At 35.9% G+C, this 23,106-nt stretch overlaps 2 protein-coding genes and 1 non-coding gene across 7 annotated transcripts in view; all 3 read right to left on the bottom strand.

Moving 5' to 3' along the window:
- The window catches only part of LOC118278101 (calcium uptake protein 3, mitochondrial), a 91,622-nt gene extending 75,630 nt beyond the window's left edge, over positions 1-15,992 (bottom strand). For all 4 annotated transcript variants that reach the window (XM_035597174.2, XM_035597172.2, XM_035597173.2 and 1 more), the window contains exon 1: positions 15,741-15,992. In XM_035597174.2, coding sequence (XP_035453067.1) covers positions 15,741-15,947 — 207 coding nt within the window. In that variant the 5' untranslated portion in view covers positions 15,948-15,992. The remainder of the gene's footprint in view (positions 1-15,740) is intronic.
- Positions 15,993-19,884: 3,892 nt separating this feature from the next.
- Positions 19,885-22,122, bottom strand: LOC118278152 (uncharacterized). 2 transcript variants are annotated; one of them, XM_035597239.2, is made up of 2 exons: positions 21,578-22,122; positions 19,885-20,868 (listed from the first exon to the last, which is right to left on the bottom strand). In XM_035597239.2, exons 1-2 carry the CDS (start codon positions 21,935-21,937, stop codon positions 20,299-20,301), a joined length of 930 nt encoding a protein of 309 aa, XP_035453132.1. In that variant the 5' UTR covers positions 21,938-22,122; the 3' UTR covers positions 19,885-20,298. The 2 variants fall into 2 exon arrangements, with proteins under 2 accessions (XP_035453132.1, XP_035453133.1); XM_035597240.2 differs by having other exon boundaries at positions 21,653-22,118.
- Positions 22,123-22,943: 821 nt separating this feature from the next.
- Positions 22,944-23,015, bottom strand: Trnad-guc (transfer RNA aspartic acid (anticodon GUC)). Its single transcript has one exon. It is a non-coding gene; the product is annotated as a tRNA-Asp (tRNA).
- Positions 23,016-23,106: the final 91 nt, after the last annotated feature.

Genomic DNA, 23,106 nt, shown 5'->3' on the forward strand with positions numbered 1-23,106 from the left:
ATCATCATGCAATTTGAAATTACTTGATACGTTCAACGTGTACCAATAGCCAAATAAAAATCGAATTCAAACTCACTTTTGTCTTTGCATCCTAAACGTGGTCCTTTGTACTGACGCCTTAAAATAAATTATAAAGAGTCAAACCATGATAACGGCGATACGAAACCAGAGTTGGTATAGGAGCATAGTGATTTATGTCACATATATCGATCCTATCGTATAATACATCATTTTGTACGGTCGTATTGTCAAGCCCTAGTTTTTGGTCCTTTTGCCCTTTATCTGGCATGTGAACGTGTGGAGATGGCGTGTCCTAATAGTCGATTATATCTGAGACATTGTGTATGTTTTAACTTGTGTTTTCCAATAGAATTTCAATAGTCCACTTTGGTCCTTAGAAAAATTTACTCATAAAAATCAGCATTATAAACAATTCGGAAGTTTGTGAAAGGCCAAAACTTTTAAATAATACTTACCTACTGTTAATTATTATAGATAGTATAACATAAATCAGCTTACCTGTAACAATGAAAAAATAATAAATGAGTTAAATAGAAAATAAAATAAATCTAACAAGCCTATGACAGAAAAGGAATAGTCAGTCCTCTTTTAAAAAACAAACAAACAAAACATATGAATGAAAAGACTCCATCGCAAAACAATTGAAAAGAACAACTAGAACACATCAGTTAAACACAGCAGAATAAACGCTTATACAGCAAATAACCCTTCAGGCGAAAACTAGTCTTGAATGAGAGAAGCGTTTAAGCATATGTTCAACTGTCTCGCCTACATAACCTATAAGACAGAACTAACTGTATGCAAATTGAATCACGATTACATCAGATAGTTTAGCGTGAAACACTTAGTGCAGACAATGACGGGCGGTGTTTCACGGATTATACTCTCATGAGGACTAGCTTAAGGGATTATAGTAATTATACACCGTTGTGTGTTATTATGAAGTTAGTGGTATGTAGGGAAAGTCTGGATAGTGATACTCATACTAATGTAGAATAGCAAGTTTAGGTAACGGATATAAAATGAGTGAATAAGGGCGAGTGAAACCAAACTGATTAAAGTTCATTCGGGGTAAATAGAGCTGCTAAAACTTTTTGCGCACAATCATTGTCATAGATGTCGAGTTCGTCTCACCATCTCTTTTTGGGCATGCCGAATCGAATATACTTTAGGTACAACTAAAATTTACAATAGAACATTTGAAACAAAGGAGATGGTATTGATTTTAAAGTAAGTTTAACTTCAATATGATAAACTCGCTACGAATGCTTAAGATCATAAAATGTATGATATCGATAATGCGATATTTCCAGTTTATCATAAAAATAAGAAACAGCAAACTACAGATAAGGACAAAGAAAGCGATCCCTACAAAAAAGATCTAAATCGAAGTAGCCGACTAGGCTTCTGAGATTGCAAGCGTATGATAGGATATGCATCTAATACTAAAGGTCTGTTTAAACTTGAGCATTACTTTGTGGACGGTAAAATTATAAAGATACATGATATGATCACTTTTAAAGAGAAAAACGCTACTCAGGAACATTATACTCGATGTACTTTTACTATGCTTAATTTTGGTCAATAAATTAATAAGCGTGTAAGCGAATTTGTTGATAATGATTTTTTCTTCTAAGAATGACTTATTACATTTGTTATGTTTGCTGTAAAATCAACTGTTTTAATTATGGATGCGGGCAAGAAACTGAATGAAGCTAGCACTATTGAGACTACCATTCTAAAATCGATTCCAACGAAAATAGCAGATCTCAGAATTGATATTTAGAGGACGGTGAATAACGCTTTGATATTAGGACGAGTAAAACAAACTGTCAACTGCGATGATTACTAAGCGCCGACATTTGAACCAGGAACATCGACAAATGCCACTGACATATTGAGCTGGTTCGCGACTAAGTAGGATTAATAATGGCTGAATTGCACGCCCGTCACTCGGCAGCTCTCGTCAATGTCCAATTTGTCTCAGTTGACAGTCTAACGAACGTCTGACATAGCCTATTTATTTCATTAATTCATAGAATTGAGAAAAATATAATTTGTATGAAGAATTGACCGTCAAAAGCAAATAGATTCAGAAATAAAAATATTATTAGGATAAATAGAGTGAATTAACCTATTTAAATCACACTCATAACATGGCGTCTATTTCTTCAATGGGGAAGGCGGACAGTGACTCCTAAAAGTACATTAACTTCATGCAAGTTACGTTAGATTCATCATGTCTGTCGAGGGTTTCTGTAGCTAACTGGACGCAGACTGCTTGAGCCAAAAAATAGCAATATTTTCCACAATATTTTCTACAACTTACAAAATACAATAACAGCTGATCTTACAAATATTCATTCACAGACTAACTTAATTTGCCATGTAACAAAGGATGCACAAAGGAAAGTATCAACAACTATAGACGAGCCATTACAAAACACTTTCAAATCTTCTTCAAAGGGCTAATTCTAAAATAAAAGGACAGGTTCATTACCACCGCAAATCTAGTTATGTAAGCTATCATCGGCATCTCCCGCCGACAGACGACCGACCAATCATATCGTATCTCTGATCTTGATTGAGATTTATTAGTCACATCGTCTGAGTCGGCTCGCTCTATATAAATCAGCCTTTATACCTTTACAAACTTTACTTTGCAGTTCTTCTTCTTTCCACATCTTCTGTTGAAGTTCTGTAAGGGAGTATGTTTCCATTTTGGCAATTGTAATTGTTATGTTGGTATTTCGGTAATGGAGCCTATCTTTCCGGTTTAGGATGTGAATGTTTGAACGATTTGTTTTGACCATTCGTTAGCGCTTCTTGTCCTTACCTAATTTACGTTCATCCTCACGTGTGACCTACCTATGAGTTATGGCTATGAGTAGACACTAGTTATAACTAACCTAGATTGTGGCAGTTCAATTATTATTAGGCTCTGGAAATATCTCCCTATAATAATAATTTCGTAATTTCATAGAAACTTAAGTTTATGGGAATAACGTTAGGCGCCAGGGCGGGCGGTAGGATTAAGAACACGAAACTATTAACATAACTAGCCAAAAATGGGATTTATACTAAATTTACAGTTTCTGGAAGTGTTTAACTGTTCATTTAACTTCCATATCTTATCTTCTAAGACTACATTTAATAGCATTTGATATGTGTTAGGTGTTTATTCCCCCGTAAGGCATTTAGGGCTTATTACTATTTTATTGGTTTTCAATAGCAATTGTATAGACATTAGAATTTAAATGACAATAAGAATAATAAAGCAGTCTAGTCTACTAATAAAATCGCAGTAACGGTAACTACATGTGTACTCAAAAGGCTAAATTATCCAATAAATGTTGTCAATATAAGGCCTAAGTAAACAATATTACAATCTATTAACGCAGTAGACAACGCCCTGTAATTTAAAAATTATGTTAAACCCTTAAACACTTCTACACTTGATGGTCTATTTTTCAATTAATAGTCAAAAATTCATTTCACGACTTATTTTAATTTTAACTCTACCTTTACAGAACTAGAGTTCATATTTCTATACACATTTTTAGTCCTTTTATGAGGGTAGGTCGAGGTAGTGATTGACGAACAAGATGTTTATCTGTGAACAATGCGTGTGGCTGCGCGGGCGCAGGTCGACGTGTTCCAAATTTGAAGTATCGATGTATGAACTGATTTGACAATGCCTATGGATGTGTGAGAACTCTCACACGGTTATTTTTAGATTTTATTTAATTTTAACTTCTCATATTTCAAATGTGCGTATATTTATTTCGAACGATAGTTTGTTTACACTGTCAAAAGCTTTAGTCAAGTCCAAACTGTTATAATCTCACTAAAAACAAAACGTGCTCTATGTCGGAAGCTGCGGAACACGGAAGAGCGAATCTGTTCCTAAATAAAATAAACAATTCCATTCAAAGAAAGATCCATATGAAGAATTTGGGGCAAACAATCTGCCTATTTAAGAACCCGAACGAAGAGTATACTTGAACACGAACTGTTAATGTAAATAAAACGGGAAGGAAACTTTGATTCGCTAGATAAAGAAGAATTAAAGATAAGAAGCATTTCATCCATCAGAGATAAGGTCCTAATTAAAATGTTTCTTAATATCTATAATACATCGTGGTATCAAGAGCAGCAGATATGAGCGAAGATTCCACTATCAGAACAGTCTCCGGAAGTCACCGGTTCTAACGGGAAGAAATATCACAGTACCATAAAATAAATTATTATTTCATTAGAGTATAACTGTTTTGAATAACTCTTTTACGATCATGTTCAGTTTGGAATTTATGGGACTACTATGCAATTGATTAAGTTAAATACAACATTAGTTCGCATCTTGTTAAAAAATGAGCTTTATGCTATTTTAAGATGAATCGGATCAAAATTCAAGTGCTCCTTATCCATCTTTCTTAACTCTTCAAACTTGTTAAGGATGTTTACCCTCGACAACGCCCCTAACAGATTTGTTTCAATGACCGCCATAACCTATTGTACGCGCCATTTCACTTTTTTTCCACCTTCGTCTACAACACTGACAAATACTCAACCCAAGTCCTAAGATAATAAAGCTCAAAGTTATCTAGCAAGATCTTTATCACCGGGGTTCTCAAGCGATCCCACTGTGAACCAAATTATGAAGTCACATGTTTGTGGTTGATTGAAAAATTCCAAAAGGAGGGGATTAACTTGAACGTTTTGTTTGTCAGTGACATTTCTAGGGGACTGTTGCCCCTTGCGATTTATGTAATGCGCTATTTCCGGTAATGGGAATTCTGTATCGAAACTATTTTCAGACTTTTTCTGAAGACGTGTGACCGCGTTTGTTCGATGTTGGTGCCAAAATGCATTCTTGGATCAACTTCGCTAAAATTGTCGAACGTTATTCTAATTGCACGGATTGTTCCTCCGCGAGAAGCGTAGCCAAAACAACGCATTCATATTTGAATTTTCATATGAATAGATGTTTTAACGACACTAAAAATAAACAATAAAACGCATGAACATGAAGATTCGCCCACACGTTATGAATTAATCTATCATAATCACAAAAGTAATTTCTGTAGAACATTCCGGAACAATTTCCCCTAAACGAAGTTATCAGAGGTAAGTAATTAACGACGTCCAGACAGCTTGGGGGACTCTCAGGAGCAGACGTGCGCAGAAACAATCAATTACAGTCGAGTCAGACCTCTAATCGTCTGCGAAACGAAGGGTAAATTAGCGGAGACACTGTCACTGATGGGGAACCAAATAAGGGGAGCACTTTTGTTTATTAGACTGACGATAGATTAATGAAAAGATTAGGGAAAGATTTCCAAAAGTAACGTTGATATAGCCAGTAAAGCGGAGGTGATAACAAATGAAATGAGGGTTGTTGAAAGTTTCGAGACTCGTTGCGGAGTTCAAACGGCAGCAAAGATAGGAACTTTTACCCTTACTTCAACAGTTTTGAAAGAACAGTAACTGGAGAAAATCTCTATCAAGGAACTTGTTAAACCTTAATGAGACATAATATGAAATGTTTGTAAGTCATAACCATTTGTAACTTGTATTATTGAGACCTTTCTCCAAACAGCTTTTGCACTACGTATTTCACAATCGCATGTCTTAATCAAAGTGAACAGGTGTCACGGAGAATTTACGAGGTAAGAAATCTGTGTGTTAACGCAAACAGCATCAACATACAATCGCTTATTTTCCCGTCTGACCATAAGATCAGCTGCTTAACTTCTCACATCTCGTTAAAGCGGAATAATGTCTTAACGTTTGTAAACGACTTGTCAATAAGTTTCTGCACTTTCAACAAAATTATGGCCGACATTATTTGAAAGAGCCGGATCTAATTTTCTTTTAAATTGTATCCTTCTTCCTCACAAAGAAGGAGCTGTATGTAATATGTGTAATCACAGTACATGGAATTTTTATCCATACTATCAGCCACAAGGCGTCCATTGCTGAACATAAGCCTCCCCTAATGACTTAGATAGACCTATTATATCCTTCCAGACACTATTGTGAAAACATCTATAACAGCCTTCGTGGTCAAATTAACCAAATAGAGTGAATACTTAACTTGTAATATTTTACTTTACTATTCAATGAGTTCTCAGCCATTGCACAACTGCATAACAAAAATACGAAACTATATATATTGGCTGACGCTATTATTGATTGGGTCTCACACTCATTTTAATTAGGTATAATAAAGCTATTGCAATAGAATCATTAGATCATAACTCAATCAAGTTGAACAACGAATGGTTTACGGTTACTTTTGTATAATAATATCCAGCATCAATAGCTCAGCTGTCACCCAAATTGAAATGAAGTAGTAATTGTCTGCAAGAGCCATAAGAAATAAATTCGACATTTTTTGCCACTTGACCGGAATAATGATAGGCTCAACGGTGTCTATGATTCACTCATGTGGACTTTGGGTGTTGCCTAATAAAAATTATGAAACAATGACTTGCGTTCTTGAATTAGTTTTGATTTAATGATTCTTATTTAAATGGAGTTAATACATTGTAGCTCATACATTCAGAACGCTAGCTTCATCAGCATTGCCTCTGCTTATGTATCGCTAAACAGGACACCACTTCATAATCTTTTATAGTCATTTAAAATAATAAATATTAGTAAGCCCAAAAAGGCATCACTTTCTGTACATATTTCCATCTGACACATCCCATTTAGCTTCCCATAGTTAGTATCCCAAAAAGCAAAGTTTTCCATAAATAACCAAAAATCAAGTTCCATTCTTTACACACAGCTAACAAAGCTATGACAACAAATTATCTCATTATATCACTAGACAACGACTATCACAAAGGATGACAAAAAATCTACTCGTGATACACTGACCAATATTAGGAATTGGATCAATGGCGATGCAGGTGGTCTCTTCTTAGAAACACCCTTTACTTAATGGGCATTGGACAATATTATGGTCCCGTTTATAGGGGGTTGCTACAATTTAGGGCTAAACCGTTGAATAGCATCGACTGATTTACTTTTAATCGTGAGTTTGATATTATCGCGCGCCATTCAAGTGTTTTGTTACGAGCGCGCCTGTGTGCCCTACCATTTGTTCGCGTTCTCTCTGATTAATTGTAGGTGGTCGTGAGAAGTGATCCGTGATAAGTTTTCGAGGATTGTTACAATTGACTAGTTACGTACAGTCGATGATGGATGAATGAATCAATATGATTCTGTGTTGGTTGTTACTGGAAGTACTATGGAATATTTAGTTTGCTGTCTTCTTTGAAAACTTTAAGGTTCACCAATTAACTCAGTTAGATTTATAAAATGGATGCAAATTGCAACAGACCACATCTTATCATTGACGTATACTATTTAAAGTATGCCATTATAAATTTCTAAACCTAAGAAAACTCATACCACCCACAAACTACCCAAAATAAAACAAAAACAAAAGACGAACCCTAAGCAATATTGTAACAAAACTCACCTAAAACCGTACTCACAATCACAGTGACATTTTGGACAAATAGTAAGAGCTCCGGACAGTTTAGTGCGACATAGTGGATTGTGTTACTTCGACAAGAAAAAAGTAGTCGACTGAGAAACATGGGTCGTCTGCTACAAAACAAAACGTTTGATGTACAACTTTCTCATAGAAGAAAAAATAATCTACATGTATACAATTTCGCTTAGATCGCTTCGTAGGTGCGATACTGCAACAGTGTTGTTTCATACTCCTTTATTTTTTAATCCCGTGCTAAAGTAAAAGTGAAACCGTTTTACAGATAGCGATTGTAACTCGTAATAGCAAAGCATTTAGTAGTGAAGGAATAATTAATTAGTGGTATATTTACTGATTCCTAAAATTTTTGCCCTTTGTCATATCGAAGGTCCTATTAAGTGGAGACGAAATTCGATGGTTATTCAAAGACTATGAATAATTATCTGACTTCAAATTGGCATGAGTAAAGATACATTACATTAACTATAATACAAGATCTACAATGTAATAAACAAACAAACTGAAAGTTAAACACTAAATAACGATATTACACTGTTACACATAATCCTATAACAGATCGATTTCATTTCCTAGCGAAACCCTAAGGGCATTGATTACCGCGTAACTAAAGACATTGAAGTAAGACTTAACGTAGGCCGGTAATCTATTAAGAAACATTGTGATATCGTTTAGTGTTAAATTAATAAAGCATCGCCCACGACATCAACCCATTTCCTTTGGCTTTAGCTGACTCATGGTTATGTCTAATCATACTTAGGTTTAGGGCGCGCTGTGGTTAAACCGTGACAGTTTTTAAACAACGCATGTGTTTGTGAAACAAGGAAATGTACGGTACTAGCCATTTTGTTTTTTCAATAAAATGACGAAAAGAAACGCATTGTAGTAGCGATATTGTAGCAATAGAGAAATTAAGGTTGAAAATACACTGTTTTCAACTATAGCACATGCGTCGGCTTGTCGTTCTACGTGGAAGACTAAGGGGGATGATTTTATTCAGCAGTGGAGGTCTTTCGGCTGATGATGATGATGACATGCGTCTCAGTTAGGGCGATTGACTAATCGGTCTAATGGCTAAACCGCTTTAACCGCCAGGTTGTACGTGGTAAAAATCCGCAGTGTAACCTTACCCTTATAGGCCTATCACATTAATACAAAGCCATCAAGAATATAAAGTACGTGACGATAATGTTACAAATTATGGCAGATGACGCATCTACGGTATAAGGCATGGCCATGGGACAATCCCAGTGCCTTTTCTCGGCTGTGGTCAAACATATTGGCAATACAAAGTGTTGATTATACTGAATCGATTGAAATTAGACCACAGAATGTTGATATGATGGGTTCTGAATTAATTTTGTGTACGTGACTATTAGCGTATGGGGTATGTCATAGATTTATGGTTGAGATACTATAGATGTATGGTAGGCGACCCGCCAAGGTTTACGAATTTAAGGAAGAATCCTCACAATAAAATAACTATGAATGTATCCGACTGTTTTGGCAATCTCCTCACAAAATCTTATAAAACTTTAGACTCATGCATTATATTTAAAATAGAATAGCATAGTACATCCAAAGCGTCTGATGCAGACATGCAAATCTAAATCGAAACGTGACACAAAGAATTTAGTTTAAAACGCCAAAATCGAAAATAACCTCATTACTATTGCCCACAAATCACCAAGAAACAATAGAACAATGCCAAAAATTACCATTTCCATCACTTTTTGTTTTAATAGGAAATCCTGGAGAACTTTGATCAATCGACTGTGAATCATGAAGCGGCGCCGGAGGCTCACAGCAGTCACAGCTAGTTCCATTGTATTGTTTTAGTTCACTCAATCAATTCGTATGATCAGTTTGATCTAGGTTAGGTCACCACAGAAGTACTCCAGTTGAATTATTTATTAAGGTGACAAATAGAATTATTTTCAACACTTTCCTGTTTTGACTTGGCGAATACTAAGCACATGATGATAGTTTATCACGAAAGAGTGCATCAGGGTTTTTCTTAGAAGGAAAGCAAAGTGTAATATCAGATAAGGTTAGGTATATATTAATATTTCTTGGAGAATAACAGCAGAAATTCCCCGAATGACTTCATAACATACTGCTTAAATATCGGCTCTGCTTGTCATGACATGCGTTTTAAATTGTGATTGTGAGCAACCAGATATAACCAGATTCCTCTGTTCTTCACTGGAACACAGTACAATAGCGACTTCTTCTAATAACATGAGTTAACAAAACTCACGACAAATGTATCATCTCATATCATTTTGTGTCCCTTTAACATCAAGATCGACCAGATCATGACAGCCTAATAATAGACTACGAGCTTCCTCTAGGTAAGACGGTTTGTTATAATCTGCACGCTTGACAGTGATGAGAGATCGCAGCTTCAAAGATATAGGTTAGTCGGGTCTCTGCCACCCTCCCAAATGAATAACCCTCATAATTCATTAACTAGTTAGCAATTAATACATTGACTGCCAACAAAAATCTGTTGAAGACGAATCCTCCGGTACCTCTAGTCAATGTGTTAAATAACATCACACCCTAACACGTAGGTACACTACGTTTTACACTAAAAAGCTTAAAATACATCCAAAAATACTTCAGTCTTTTATAAAGTACCAATAAAATGAAATAAACGTTGTTTAAACCACGCCTGTCGCATTATGAGGTGCGTATGAGTGGATCCCGATGAGCGGCGACGATGCAAGGGATTCGCTAAAACCACACAGCTTTTATTTAATGAGTTTAGTGCTGGGATGCGACTCATCGACCTTAGTAACCATATTTTTGGGCTAATCACAAATTAATGCAGATTTTTGACTCGACTTTTTGATTGCTTTGGTAAAGGATTCATTTACGATTTTGTTATAAAGAATATTAAAACTGTAGTACTAAAACTGTTTCTCAGATTTTAGTTTAAGTCTTTGACTGTCAATACCGTTGAAGGTCAAATTCTCAAATTAAATAGTCAAATTCACCGCTAACGTCGGTCACCGGTGGCCACTATGGAGTTCAATGTGTTAAGCGTAAAAACATGCCGAAGTACTTTTTTTACACACATACCTAACTACCTAAAAAGGATTAATTTATTTATCATTGTTTGGTACCAGACCACCAGACAACAAAAGCATCAATCTTTAAAAGATTTATTAAAAAAATCATAAAATTGACACACTTTCTCTTAATCGACACGATAAAGCGTTTATCGACGTTAATTATACTCTGTGCAACACAGCAATAAAGCGTATGCGCAGGAATAATGACAGGATTTGCGGATAATCTGGCGCCGATGCGATATTGAAAGTACGTGCTTCAGTATAAATGTCATAATAGAGAGAAAATTAATTAATTTATTATAGTGCTCCTTAAGAATTAAAAAAAAAATGTTATAAATTAATTGTGTATTTTTTACTTGACTCCAAAAACGACCTAACCAAAAATATTTAAACGATGACACGAGTAAAGTTGAGACATCGCAATTGGCCCAGTCACAGGATCGATTCCCAATATTCCGAAAAGCACTCACCGCTCACGAACTCACGACACAGGAGAAAATCTTAGTCTGAACCACGTTTTAAACAAAGGAATTAAATAAAAGTTCAAAAGAACAATCTCAATTAATTGTTTCAATTTACCATCGCTTTGTTAAACTCCTGCAATGTAAAAAGTCATCGAGACCAGTCGATCACTGCGATCCAGATAACAACTTGGGCTTGCGCATGAGTGGAAGACCGAAGCTCGATTGATCCGATTAATATGGCCTTTATTTAAACTGTGTCATTCATTGTTAAATTGAGTATCGAGTGTTGATACAACACTAAACTTGATTTTTTATGATCTTCCTTTATTACACTTTTATTGGGACCCATCTATTTGACATTATGGTTATCAATCTAATTGACGATACCTTTTTCAGGTTGTAAAACTATTTGCCCTAGTCTACGGAGTAACAGTTTTAGAATACTCTAGTATTCTTTATTATATATGGGATAGACAGATCACCTGGTGGTAAGTGATTAGCGGACCCCATAGACACCCGCTACACTAGAAGAGTTACAAGTGCATTGCCGGCCTTTGTTGCGCTTCATGACCATAGGCAGCCGCTACGCGAGAAAAGCTATAATAAAATTGCATTTTTTACCGTTGTTGATTTTGTATGTGTTTTATGTACATTATTGTACCTACCTGCTTTTTAGGGTTCCGTAGCCAAATGGCAAAAAACGGAACCCTTTATAGATTCGTCATGTCTGTCTGTCTGTCCGTCTGTCCGTCTGTCCGTCTGTCCGTCCGTCCGTCCGTTCGTCCGTCCGTCCGTCCGTCCGTCCGTCCGTCCGTCCGTCCGTCCGTTTTACAACTTTTATATTATGACATCTACTTGCTGTTACAGAACCCTTCATGAGCGAGTCCGACTCGCACTTGGCCGGTTTTATTCATGGATACTTTATATCATGACTTTTAATCGACGTCTAATACAGACAAAACTGCAGGTGAACATTATATTGCGTTGTGCCTATTCCACCTAAGTTTACATGCATAACTCATATGATAATGCGTTTGCTAAACGTATTAACGTGTAGAATATGGCATTATCTTCCCATAATATTTATAAAGTGCTCATATGTAGGCTAAGTGGCTAAGGGCGGGTGGTATCAAAGCCTGAATTATCATTATATTTGTAAAAGCTTAGCTCTTTTATTTAGGTCATCGAGGTTAAAACTAGAGGCTAATGGACACTTGTGTGCTGTTTATTTTGCAATAAATTGTTGGATTTCTATAAAATATTAAGTTGATAGTAAAATTTTAGTGCATACTAACTACCCTTACCTAAATGTTTGATTCGATTTTATTCAAAATAATTTGTAGGTATTGTTCAAGGGAAAGAGGATATCTAAATATTCGGCGTTTAGAAAAAAAATCTTATTGTTTATCCCCCGAAATAAACTACGAAATATTTTACGAGTTGAAGCACTTAGCACACCACTGATTTGGAAACTGTTCCGATCTAAGACAACCCCTTGTATAGATCGAAATAACGAGGGAAAAGCTTAGTCTGAGGCGAGAGTATTTATTACACCGATACTAAATTCAATATTATTGACACATACAGCAAGTCATACAAGTAAATATTTATGTATATAGAAAACACACTTTCGTAGACAAAATCCTTATCATATAAGTCCTCATACGGCTAAGTTATTTTCTGTTCTTACTTTCCAAAAGTAATTTAGACAATACTAATCCAAATATACCAAATATACAACTAGCTGTTGCCCGCGACTTCGTCTGCGTAGAATAATATTTATAATAAGACTTCTGACAGAATTTGGCCATTTTGTTTTTAGTTTTCTAAAATAAAAGCCTTACTTTCTCCTTAGCACATCAGCTACCTGTCAATAAAAGTTCCATCAAAATTGGTCCAGCCATTTCCGAGATAAGGCTGAACAAAAAGACGGAAGACAAAAATTGAAAAAAAATGTAATTTAGGTGAATGTATCGTCTGTATTATGCATGTGGTAATAAGCGGTTATTTCAATATTACAAACGGACACTCAAATTTTATTTATTCGTCTAGAATTTTAGATATACTAGATATAAGTTTAACCTACTTTCTGAGTACATAAGGTAATATTAAACGACTACAACTCTATGATACCGTAAATTCTTCCATTCCGGTCAAAATAGTCATCATATTATTGTACATTTTACATGCAATTTGTATAGAAAATAGTCCTGTTTTAAGCCTGTTGTCCCATCAAACATATATCTTATACTAAAGCTAAGGCTGCCTTTACAACATAGGAGAATAAATAACTAAACTTACTTTTAATTCTGTTTTAGTGAACTTAGTTATTGTCATACGAGTAGGGTAGATTGCAATTTTTATTTTAATGGCCGTCTTGTAAATTATTTTAAATATTAGACACTTTTTTTTTAATCTTGCCATTCTTCGTTGTTCATTACGGAACTAAATATTTTCGATAACTTCAAATGTATTGATTGAAAGTGACACTTCTAGGTACATTTTATACGTAGAAATGTCGTAATTTACCCACTCCTGAACTTTGATTCGTTTAATTAACCTAAGTATTGGTATCTTATGTGACAAAATAAAGAAATACGTGTTTAATATTTTTTTCATTACCTAGCTGATGGGCTAGTTGACTAGAAAATCAAAAGCAGTGGACTGTCACGTGTTGATGGAGGATATGGAGGTATGTAGTTACATATTATTACGATTTTTGAAAGGGACCTTAGAAATTGCTGTTATTCGATACGAATATTTTCTTAAAAGTTTTCGTGCTTAGCACTCAGTACCCTTAGTATGAGTTTGCTTTAAAACGAAACGAGAACACGGTCGGCGCTCTGATTGGCTGGCGCGAATGAATCAACCAATCAGAGCGCCGAAAATGCTCTCTGCCAATTACCGAGAATGAAAAAGATAAGCTGTATTTTTAAAATACGCTCTTAAATATGAGGGTTCAAGGGAATCTGGTACTTCACAATTTTTAGAAAACGTTACAGAAGATAGCCTAGCCAAAACCTAAAGGTTAGTAGCAGTGGGAAGACGCCTTAGGAAACCGTAAGGTATTTTATCAGAATTACTCATTTATGGCAATGAAGATGTGTTTGTTACTAAGTAAATGCGTGGCTATTCGTCGTTATCCTCAATAAGGATGTGAATATTGAGACATTCGTTCTCGAACATACGAGGCAAATAGCTATGTTTGTTGACTATGATCGCGTGCTTTAACTATATTTTATCAGAAAGGTTCGATTCTTGAGCTGTTGTGCGGCTTTTTCATTATCTGTGTCATTTGTGTGTCATCAACTCCGGATTCCGGAGTTGTGCGGAATTTGCACTTCTCTGATACCGCGGGTTACCGTGATTCCGGCTCGGAACAGGAGTTGGAACGTTTTTAGTCAGTAAGACACTCCCTCTGGCCTCATTGAGGAGTAATTCGAAAAAATCCCTTCAAATAAAAGAATATTAAATAAAGAATATCAGTCCTTTCGAAACAACAGCCAAAAATATCGATAAATCAAAACACCCTTTACCACCAATGTCAACACTACAATTAAAAAAAAAACCAAACTTCACACTAAAAAAACCGGGATCCTTAAACGATGCGAGCAATTACTCTCCTGTCTTATTAACCACTCACCACCACCAGAGGAACTCATTAAATCGTTAAACACGTGTTAACTTAAAAAAATAACTATCGCCTACCGAGTTCTCATGCCGATGTTCGATTATTAATCGATTCCATTAGTATAGGAACACGGGAATTTTGAATTATTTATCATAGACGATTAGAGGGAGTGCAGGGGTGCCAACAATATGGAACAAATGTGTCACTGTGATAGGATTTGAATTAGAAAAAGGCTGTATCAAGGTGATCTTAATTTGAACGAATAGTACCAATAATAGTAAACTAAATATTTTGCTAGTAAATAGCAATGTTTAGTATGAGTCTCGTCGCATAATGTCACTAGTTGGCGCGATTGCTCGAAATCCCGGTCGATACACGGGTTGGATAGTGTATTCACTTATTTTGTATTATTATTATTTTAATAATGGTCTGGATTATTGTATCTAGGTATGTGGTGTTTGGCTTAACCCCCCGCCACGATATAAAACCAAAGAGCTAGCATCGTTATTGCTGTTTCACTATCACTGCCCACCACATAAGAAACAGATGTCGATATGGTATGTTACTTATTATTAAATCCTGAAAGTACGCAATGTATTAACGGTTAAAACCAACATCTTCTAAAACCTCGATAAAACGCATAACTATTATAAGTTTTTTTTTTATGTTATCGCTAATGCAATTAAATATAAATGCAGGTATACTTATTGCTTTCCATGAAATAGGTAATCGATAGCAAGCTGTAGGTTGTTAAGAAATAAAGCAAGGATTTTTATATTTTAAAACGTAAAATTTTGTTTCCTTGTAACATTTCTGAACGTCCGCACAACTGTCAAAATTCGTAGGTGCTATTTATAAACAATGTCTCGATATTGCGTTTTTAATAAAAAACTATGACATAAACTAACCTTTATAAAGATGTTTCCTATTTGATAACATCGAATATACATTTGTGCGCGTCATAATAGCGTTAATAGTGCAGAAATACATGAATAATACATCAAATAATGACTAACCTTCGCCTTGAGAGCGTAAACCGTGTTCTTCCTCCCATATTTATTTACAGCATAAAACGCAAATCCGCCGCCAGCCACGCACACACAGGTTGTCAGAATCTTTTTTAATGAATTATCACTTTTCACATTACTAAAATTACGCGTTAAAACCGGTGAAAATTGTATTTTTCTAAATAATTTAGTCGAAGTACGGCTTATCGTGGCCATGTTGGTAGAACGGTGGATTGACGTGTGCGAAAGAGACAGAGCGAGGTAAACAAGAAAGATAGCAATAGTAGGTGAGTCGATTAACGCATGCGCGCGTGCTATCCAAGTCTGATAACTGATTCGCAATAAAGAATGTACCTTATTTCGAAGGGCATAAGAGTTAAACGTTACTTGTTTTATAATTACATTCCTTCGTAATTTTGGAAGTTTAGCAGAGATATTATTTTGTACAAAAACTACAATCTAAAACTACATACAACAAAATCCCTTAAAAATTCTAACAAATCAGGTGGATAACTTACAACATGACGACTTTAGCTATATCTCGGCACTTTATGGAAATTAAGATTCTTCAGGTTTTAAAACTGAAAAGCTACATAGTAGGTACTTGTACCTACAATGGCTACAATAGATAATTATAATATAGGTAGGACAATTTAATACCTATACATATACATATTATGAGTATTTATTTCTAACCATCGATATCACGCACCAAACAACTACCATTCTTCATTGTTCATTACCATTTTTAGCAATGCTTATCATAACATCATTAGGTCACGCCACAGACAGACTGCCTGGTTGGTCGAATGGTCGCAAGTGCGACTGCCAGACAAGGAGTCTCAGGTTTGATTCCCGGGTCGGGCAAAGTATCGCTAGGCTTTTTTCGGGTTTTTGGAAATTTCTCAGTAGTAGCACGGAATCTGAAATTGTGCCTTGTATATACATATCCCACCCAAAACATAAATGTGAAAGGCTGCCAAGTTCGATAATATTGGAATGCTTCGCCTATAAAAGAAGTGAGATCTAAATACATAAGTACCAAGTTCCATACACAGACCTCAGTTAAAAATGATATAACAAGTTGGCAAGTTTTCACACACTTTGTTATAAACCTACTAAACGCAATGAGTCAAGTATATAATTTTCTATTAAAACTTGCCAAATTATATCATTTTTAACTGAGGTCTGTGTATGGAACTTGGTACTTATGTATTTAGATCTCACTTCTTTTATAGGCGAAGTATTCCAATATTATCGAACTTGGCAGCCTTTCACATTTATGTTTTGGGTGGGATTTCATTTATTTTTGTAAGGTTTATTTTCTTTTTTTCTTATTTTACTTTACTTTGACTAAATACAAACCTTCGTAACGAATTTTAGATCGGTACGACCATTGGAAGATATAGATATTTTTTTTGTTTTAGTTCCTTAGGGGTATGAATTTACACCTTCATTGTTTTTAAAACCGACTCACACTTGGCCATTTTCAGATTTTTTCCTTTACCTTGACCTAAAGACCTACCTCCATGCCAAATTTCAAGTCAATACGACCATTGGAAGTGGTCTAGGTTTTTGATGAGTGAGTGAGTCAGTCAGTCAGTCAGTCAGTGACTGTATAGTAAAAATAGCGATTTTCTGACGTCAATATCTCAAGATCTACAATAGGTACATTAATGAAATTTTGTATTTTAGATAAGTAAATATATCTCGACAGATACTAGAAATTTCATATGCGTAGATAAAATAGATTTTGAGTTATAGGTGGGTCGAACTTGGCCCGAAATGGTTCGTGTAATATAACCCACGGCCGGTGTGTCGGTTTTTTTGCTCGAACTTGGCGGACACATTGCCGTGTGTCTAGATATGCCAATAGGCTCACCCCCTATTACATGGGACTTTAAAACAAATGGTGAAAAGTGGGTGCACATTGTATAAAGGCATTATGTGCCGTAATGTGCACCTCTGCCTACCCTATCGGAGATAAAAGGCATGACGTTCCGAAAAATAAATCACGCCACTTTTTAATCCGCGAAACAGGTCGACAGAGGTGCTAATAGAAGGCGACTAGATCGATTACCATCAGGTGACACGCTTGCTCGTTTGCCACATATTCCATAAAAACAAAGTATAGCAGGTACCTACCTTTTAACTAGTACCAGTAATCGAGCAGGAGTAGGTAATCCACTCGCAAACTACAATATCAGTATAATAACAGCTGATATCAATGAATACCTTAACTAACACTAGTTTACCGCATCCATTCCATCTATTTAGTCGCACAATTAAGTTGCATCCTCACACACGACATATCAAACTACACAAGTCCAGTTTATCATGACCTCCCTTCGTATGATAATTCCGGTCATTTGACGGTCAATTTATACTGGTTTCGTATAGCTTGATAGTACTTATTGAGTTGAACAGCCGACCCAAATACTTCACACCATCCGTTTATTATTTGAAACGTCATTCGCACTCTAACAACTCATTAAGACCGTGTAGTCCATGAACTATGAAGGACCAATATAGATCCTTGTCTTCAATTAAAGGTTTCAACTCCATTTGACCTGCGGTTCTGCCTGCCTCGTATTTGTCGTAATGTTGGTCAAATTGGAGTGGGAATATTCAATGGTGTTTGTTTAGTACCTAATTGTTAATAGTATTTAAACTAAGTATCTAATACTGAGGTTTGATGTGAAAGAAAGCGATTATTCAGCTTCCTTCTTCGGCTAAGGTGATCGACCATCGGTCAGCTGGACAAGAAACTGTTGCTACCGAAGTACCTCCCTATAGACTTTGTAGTAGACTAGCACCTCTCTAAGCATGTAAGTACCTACATCAGATACAGAACCTGGCTAAAATATTTTCTCAAGAGACGACCAGCAGCTGGGTTAAGTGTGGGAGAGTAATACTTCGCCACTAACGTGCCGATTCGACCAGAGTGATACAACGGCCTCACAGAAAACCGACGTGTAACAATGCTGGCGTCTAGTCTGGCGTTGTGTGTGTGAGTTTACTGGAGGCCCAATTACCCTTTCCAATCTTCCTAATCCCCGATAACCCTGAAATTCCTAACCACCAAAAGGCCGGCTACGCAGTCGTAACGCCTCTGGTGTTTCGGGTGTCCATGGGCGGCGACGATTGCTTTGCTTACCATCGGGTGATATGTTTGCTCGTTTACCGGCTTATACCAGGCAGCCTAACTCCGCCCAAGACACCAGTCAAGAGTAGGATTTGTGGTAAGTTTCGTAAGTCTCGTAAGTTTTAGAAGATCTTTGTTCTGCTCTGTTCTGTCTGTGAGTGGGCATTTATGTGGGACCTAGAAACTAAATATTCTAAACCTAAACCCAGTTTAATCTCTTTAATCCAGTTCCACAAACAAATGTTGTAAAGTCCGCAAAGAAAACATTATCAGTGCGATGACACCGTTTGCGAGAATATAAAAATAACTGAAAAAAAAACTGTTTCTCTACGAATTCTCACGTGATTGGAATGCGTAGGTTTAGCCACGTATTGGGCAGATGGAAAGTATGATATACTTATATAGGTGTGTGAGTAAATAGTAATGATCGTTACAATTAGGGCTTAGGAGGTACCTAATTAGGTAATGGCTAATGCCGTGGCTTACCATGTTAGCATAGATAATGCACAGCTTTTGTCCAAAAAATAACAAAAATATATTCAAAATTATTGTGAATAAGGTCCACCTACAGGAGGCACAGGTCCCACAACGCGTGGGGCATGTGCACCTTATACACTTCTGCCTAATTCGGGAAATTAAAATGGCAATAAGTTCACCCCCTCTTACATGGGGCTAGTAACAGTTGAAACGTAACTGATACACGAGCCAATAAGTGTAACTATGCATGCCTAAACCCTCAGAGGTGAGTGTGGAATATCACGAATTTGGGAATCCTGCTCAGAGTTTGAATAGTTAAATAAACTTCATCCATTACACAAGCGAAAACTAGAAATTGAAAAATCGACTAGATAAAGGGTGAAGTATGAATATACCTTACACGTTCATTTTATAGTTACCAAAATGGTACTAATTAGTACCACAATTACCACATGTTGACTAGTTCATAAGTGTGGGTCTGTGTGATTAAAATAATTATGTTTTAAAAGGAATAAACAAAAATAAAGGACATAGTTTATAAAATAATTTTATAATAATTCATTTAAAGTTCTTTTAGTATTATACAGTCCATGTATAATCCCGGAAGCAATATTGAGTATAATTTCTAGCAAGAACAAAGGCCAGATTTAGTTGTGGTGGGGGGTAAATCCACACATTGAGTATTTTCCCAGGATTGAAACTTATTTTATTGTTAGTGCATCATTTCATTTTAAACATACAACACAGAAAGGTAAGTTAACAAATATAAAAAAAGAAATGTGTGAACTTTTCACAACCACAACAAAATTAAACCATCATTTGAGCCGGGTATTATACTCTATGTACTACATATCAATGAATATAAAACTGGAATTTGGAAGGAAGCTTTATTACAATAATAATATTCTGTAACCATTAAATTAACCTAAATAAAATATACCATTACTATACTTCCGTATCCACCTCATTACTTTGGATAGGGTCTTCTCTATGTTCAACAACTTCTTCTTGTACTTGTATTTGAGTCTCAAAGTCTACCGTAGCTGCGGGCTCAGGCTCCGGAGCCTGAATTGAGTACATCAGTACCCTCTTCACAGCATCCGCATTATCATACAACCCATACTCGGCTTGCCATAAAATAGTTGTGATCAATTGCTGTAAGTTCCCCCTAGTCCGAGGAGTTTTAAACTTTCTCAGTTTATTCGCTACATACTCTCCAAATACAGAGTATTCATCCTTTTTCTGTGTGTCTTCATATATAACTGTCTTCTCTGCTTTGGGTGCAACGTAGAAGCCTGGTAGCCCGGTTGGTGAGGCGACTTCACGTTTTATTTTCCTGTACTTCATTTTCTTTCTTTTCGGTTCATAAGTCTCAATGTGTGTGATCTGGTATGGATCCTCCTCCAACCATTCCTCGTCTGTGTTCCCGGCATGCATTTGTCTGACCAAGTTTATTGTTGCCTCATTACCTTCTTCCCGTTCTATGTCTGAATCTGTGTTTTCTAACACATCAACCTGAAAATACAAATATTGTTAGACAAATAGAACATTTCACACAAATAATAAACTTGAACATCAATATTCAAACATTTTCAAAGAAAAATTAACAAAAAACAATTATAATGACTATGATGAAACCTATTTTGACCATATTTTGGCGGGATACACTGACCTATACTTAACCTACAAAATGGTACAATGGTAAAATACCACGATTGCGGATTGCGTGTTATTTTATTTAACTTAAGAATAACCAATAAAAAGTAATATGCATCTATCCGTGGTACTTTGTTATTGGCTGAAAGTTTACAGTAATTTCAGTTAATTGGTTGCCACAACAACAATTTGTAAACATGAATAGCGTCATAACCTCTATAACTTTGAACATTTCTAAAACCATGAAATCATCCCGCTAGTATTTTCTTACCGCAGCACAAATAACACGTACACTTTACAACAAAAGCTTAAGCAGTGAATAAACTTAATACTTTATCAAGCACAATCTGACCATAACAAAACACATCAACACAAACAAAATCGATTATCAGTTACGTCATTAGCAACAAGTTATCGATTGAAACTCTCGAATCGATTACTTGAATATCATTTTATCAACAGAGCCGATCACCGCTAATCGATAAATTATTGTAGTCGATAGCGGATTCGGTTTCAATAATAACTGATAAGAACACTATAACCTAATTATAACAATATACATAGGTACCCGTTGTATTTCAATTTTAGGCATAGCACTCGATCCGGCTGAATCTTCTTTATTAACTGATACTGAATAACGTACGTTTTTATCTTTGCGAGCCCTCGGCGTATATTTCCTTCGTTTAGGGGTAGACGACGATTGATTTGTATCATCATCCTCTATTTTGAAATGGGATTCATCCAATGTTCCATTGTGCGATAGTTCCCACTGTATAGGGTGCTTGTTTATCAAGTGAGCCCTAAGATTCGTCGTATTTCCAAAGTATTTATATTGAGTTTCACATAATTTACACAACACTGCAACACATCTATTGTTTTCCTCAAGCCTCTCAAAAAATCTCCACACCACTGAAGAACATTTCTTCATAATTGAATCGATATCAAACTGATAGTCAGTTTGCCGCCGAAAATCAGAGAGATATTGAGTTGAATCGAAACGATTATAGCCGTGTATCGAATCAAAAGTATCACGAGTTGAGACAGTTCTCCTACAAAATGGCGATCGAATGAAACATCGAGCGACGAAACGAGCCGAGCGAGCGAGCGACCTTCATTCGATATGCAGTGACGCCACTCCACGGCAACGCGATTTGAATACATTTGCCAACATCTAAAATACTTCCAAATCTCAAATATGAACCTTATTGTAATACAAATAAGAACTACATGTACAGTCACTGATAACCCTGTGGTCTGTCCACGTGATCTTCGTTTACTATCTTTCTCTTTCGTTTGTATTAAAAATTGTTACCTGCTATCTCTTTTTCCCGTACTGTCATTGGCGGCCGATTCTGTCACTCGGTCCGTAGTGCTGCCAACATTGTAAAAATAGGCGAGTGAGAACAATCAATGGTCGGCGCGTTCCATTGACTACGATTGAGGTGCGTAGCTATTTCATTCAATTCGCAGATGGCATTCTTTTACTTTGAAAAATATGATATCTTCTGTATTTTTTTGTAGAAGAATTAATGCAAGACCTGCAACGGCATATACTTATATTATTATGGAGGTAAATAAATATGTAAATTCGGTTTTTTGATAATACGGAAACGGAAGCCGTCTAACGAGGAAAAGGAGTTCGAAAATGTTGGAAAACCAAAAAGTTTCGTAACATTTTGCTTTTATAAAGTCTGCGAGTTTGTAAATTGAAATATTAAAGTAATAATTATCATTAAAAGTTGTAACAGTAATCGTTTTGTACTTCGATATTTTTTTGAATACGGTACAAATTGGTAGCAGTTTGGCAAATTGTTATTCAGAAAAAAAAAACTAAATCTTTAAATTAAATTGACTGTAATTGAAAATAAATAAAATTAATAGTCTAGTTGTTCGTTTAAAATATTGCAAAAATGAAAAAAGAAAGCAAAAAGAATCTCTCCGGCGGGGAATCGAACCCCGGTCTCCCGCGTGACAGGCGGGGATACTTACCACTATACTACCGAAGATGTGAGAGGAGTGTCGAAATTTAGCTTTGGGTTCTAAGAACAATTACGTCACTACGTTTTATGGTTAAAAATATGATACACAAACAGTATC

Source organism: Spodoptera frugiperda, chromosome 18 (assembly GCF_023101765.2).
Source record: "Spodoptera frugiperda isolate SF20-4 chromosome 18, AGI-APGP_CSIRO_Sfru_2.0, whole genome shotgun sequence".
NCBI classification, from domain to species: domain Eukaryota; kingdom Metazoa; phylum Arthropoda; class Insecta; order Lepidoptera; family Noctuidae; genus Spodoptera; species Spodoptera frugiperda.

What these genes read in the sequence shown, in the direction of transcription:
- LOC118278152 (XM_035597239.2), bottom strand. Translation starts at nt 21,937, where the DNA reads ATGAAGAAATGTTCTTCAGTGGTGTGGAGATTTTTTGAGAGGCTTGAG. An exon ending in CTAAAATTGAAATACAACGG is followed by an intron (nt 20,869 to 21,577) that starts GTACCTATGTAT and finishes TTGTATTTTCAG; the next exon opens with GTTGATGTGTTAGAAAACAC.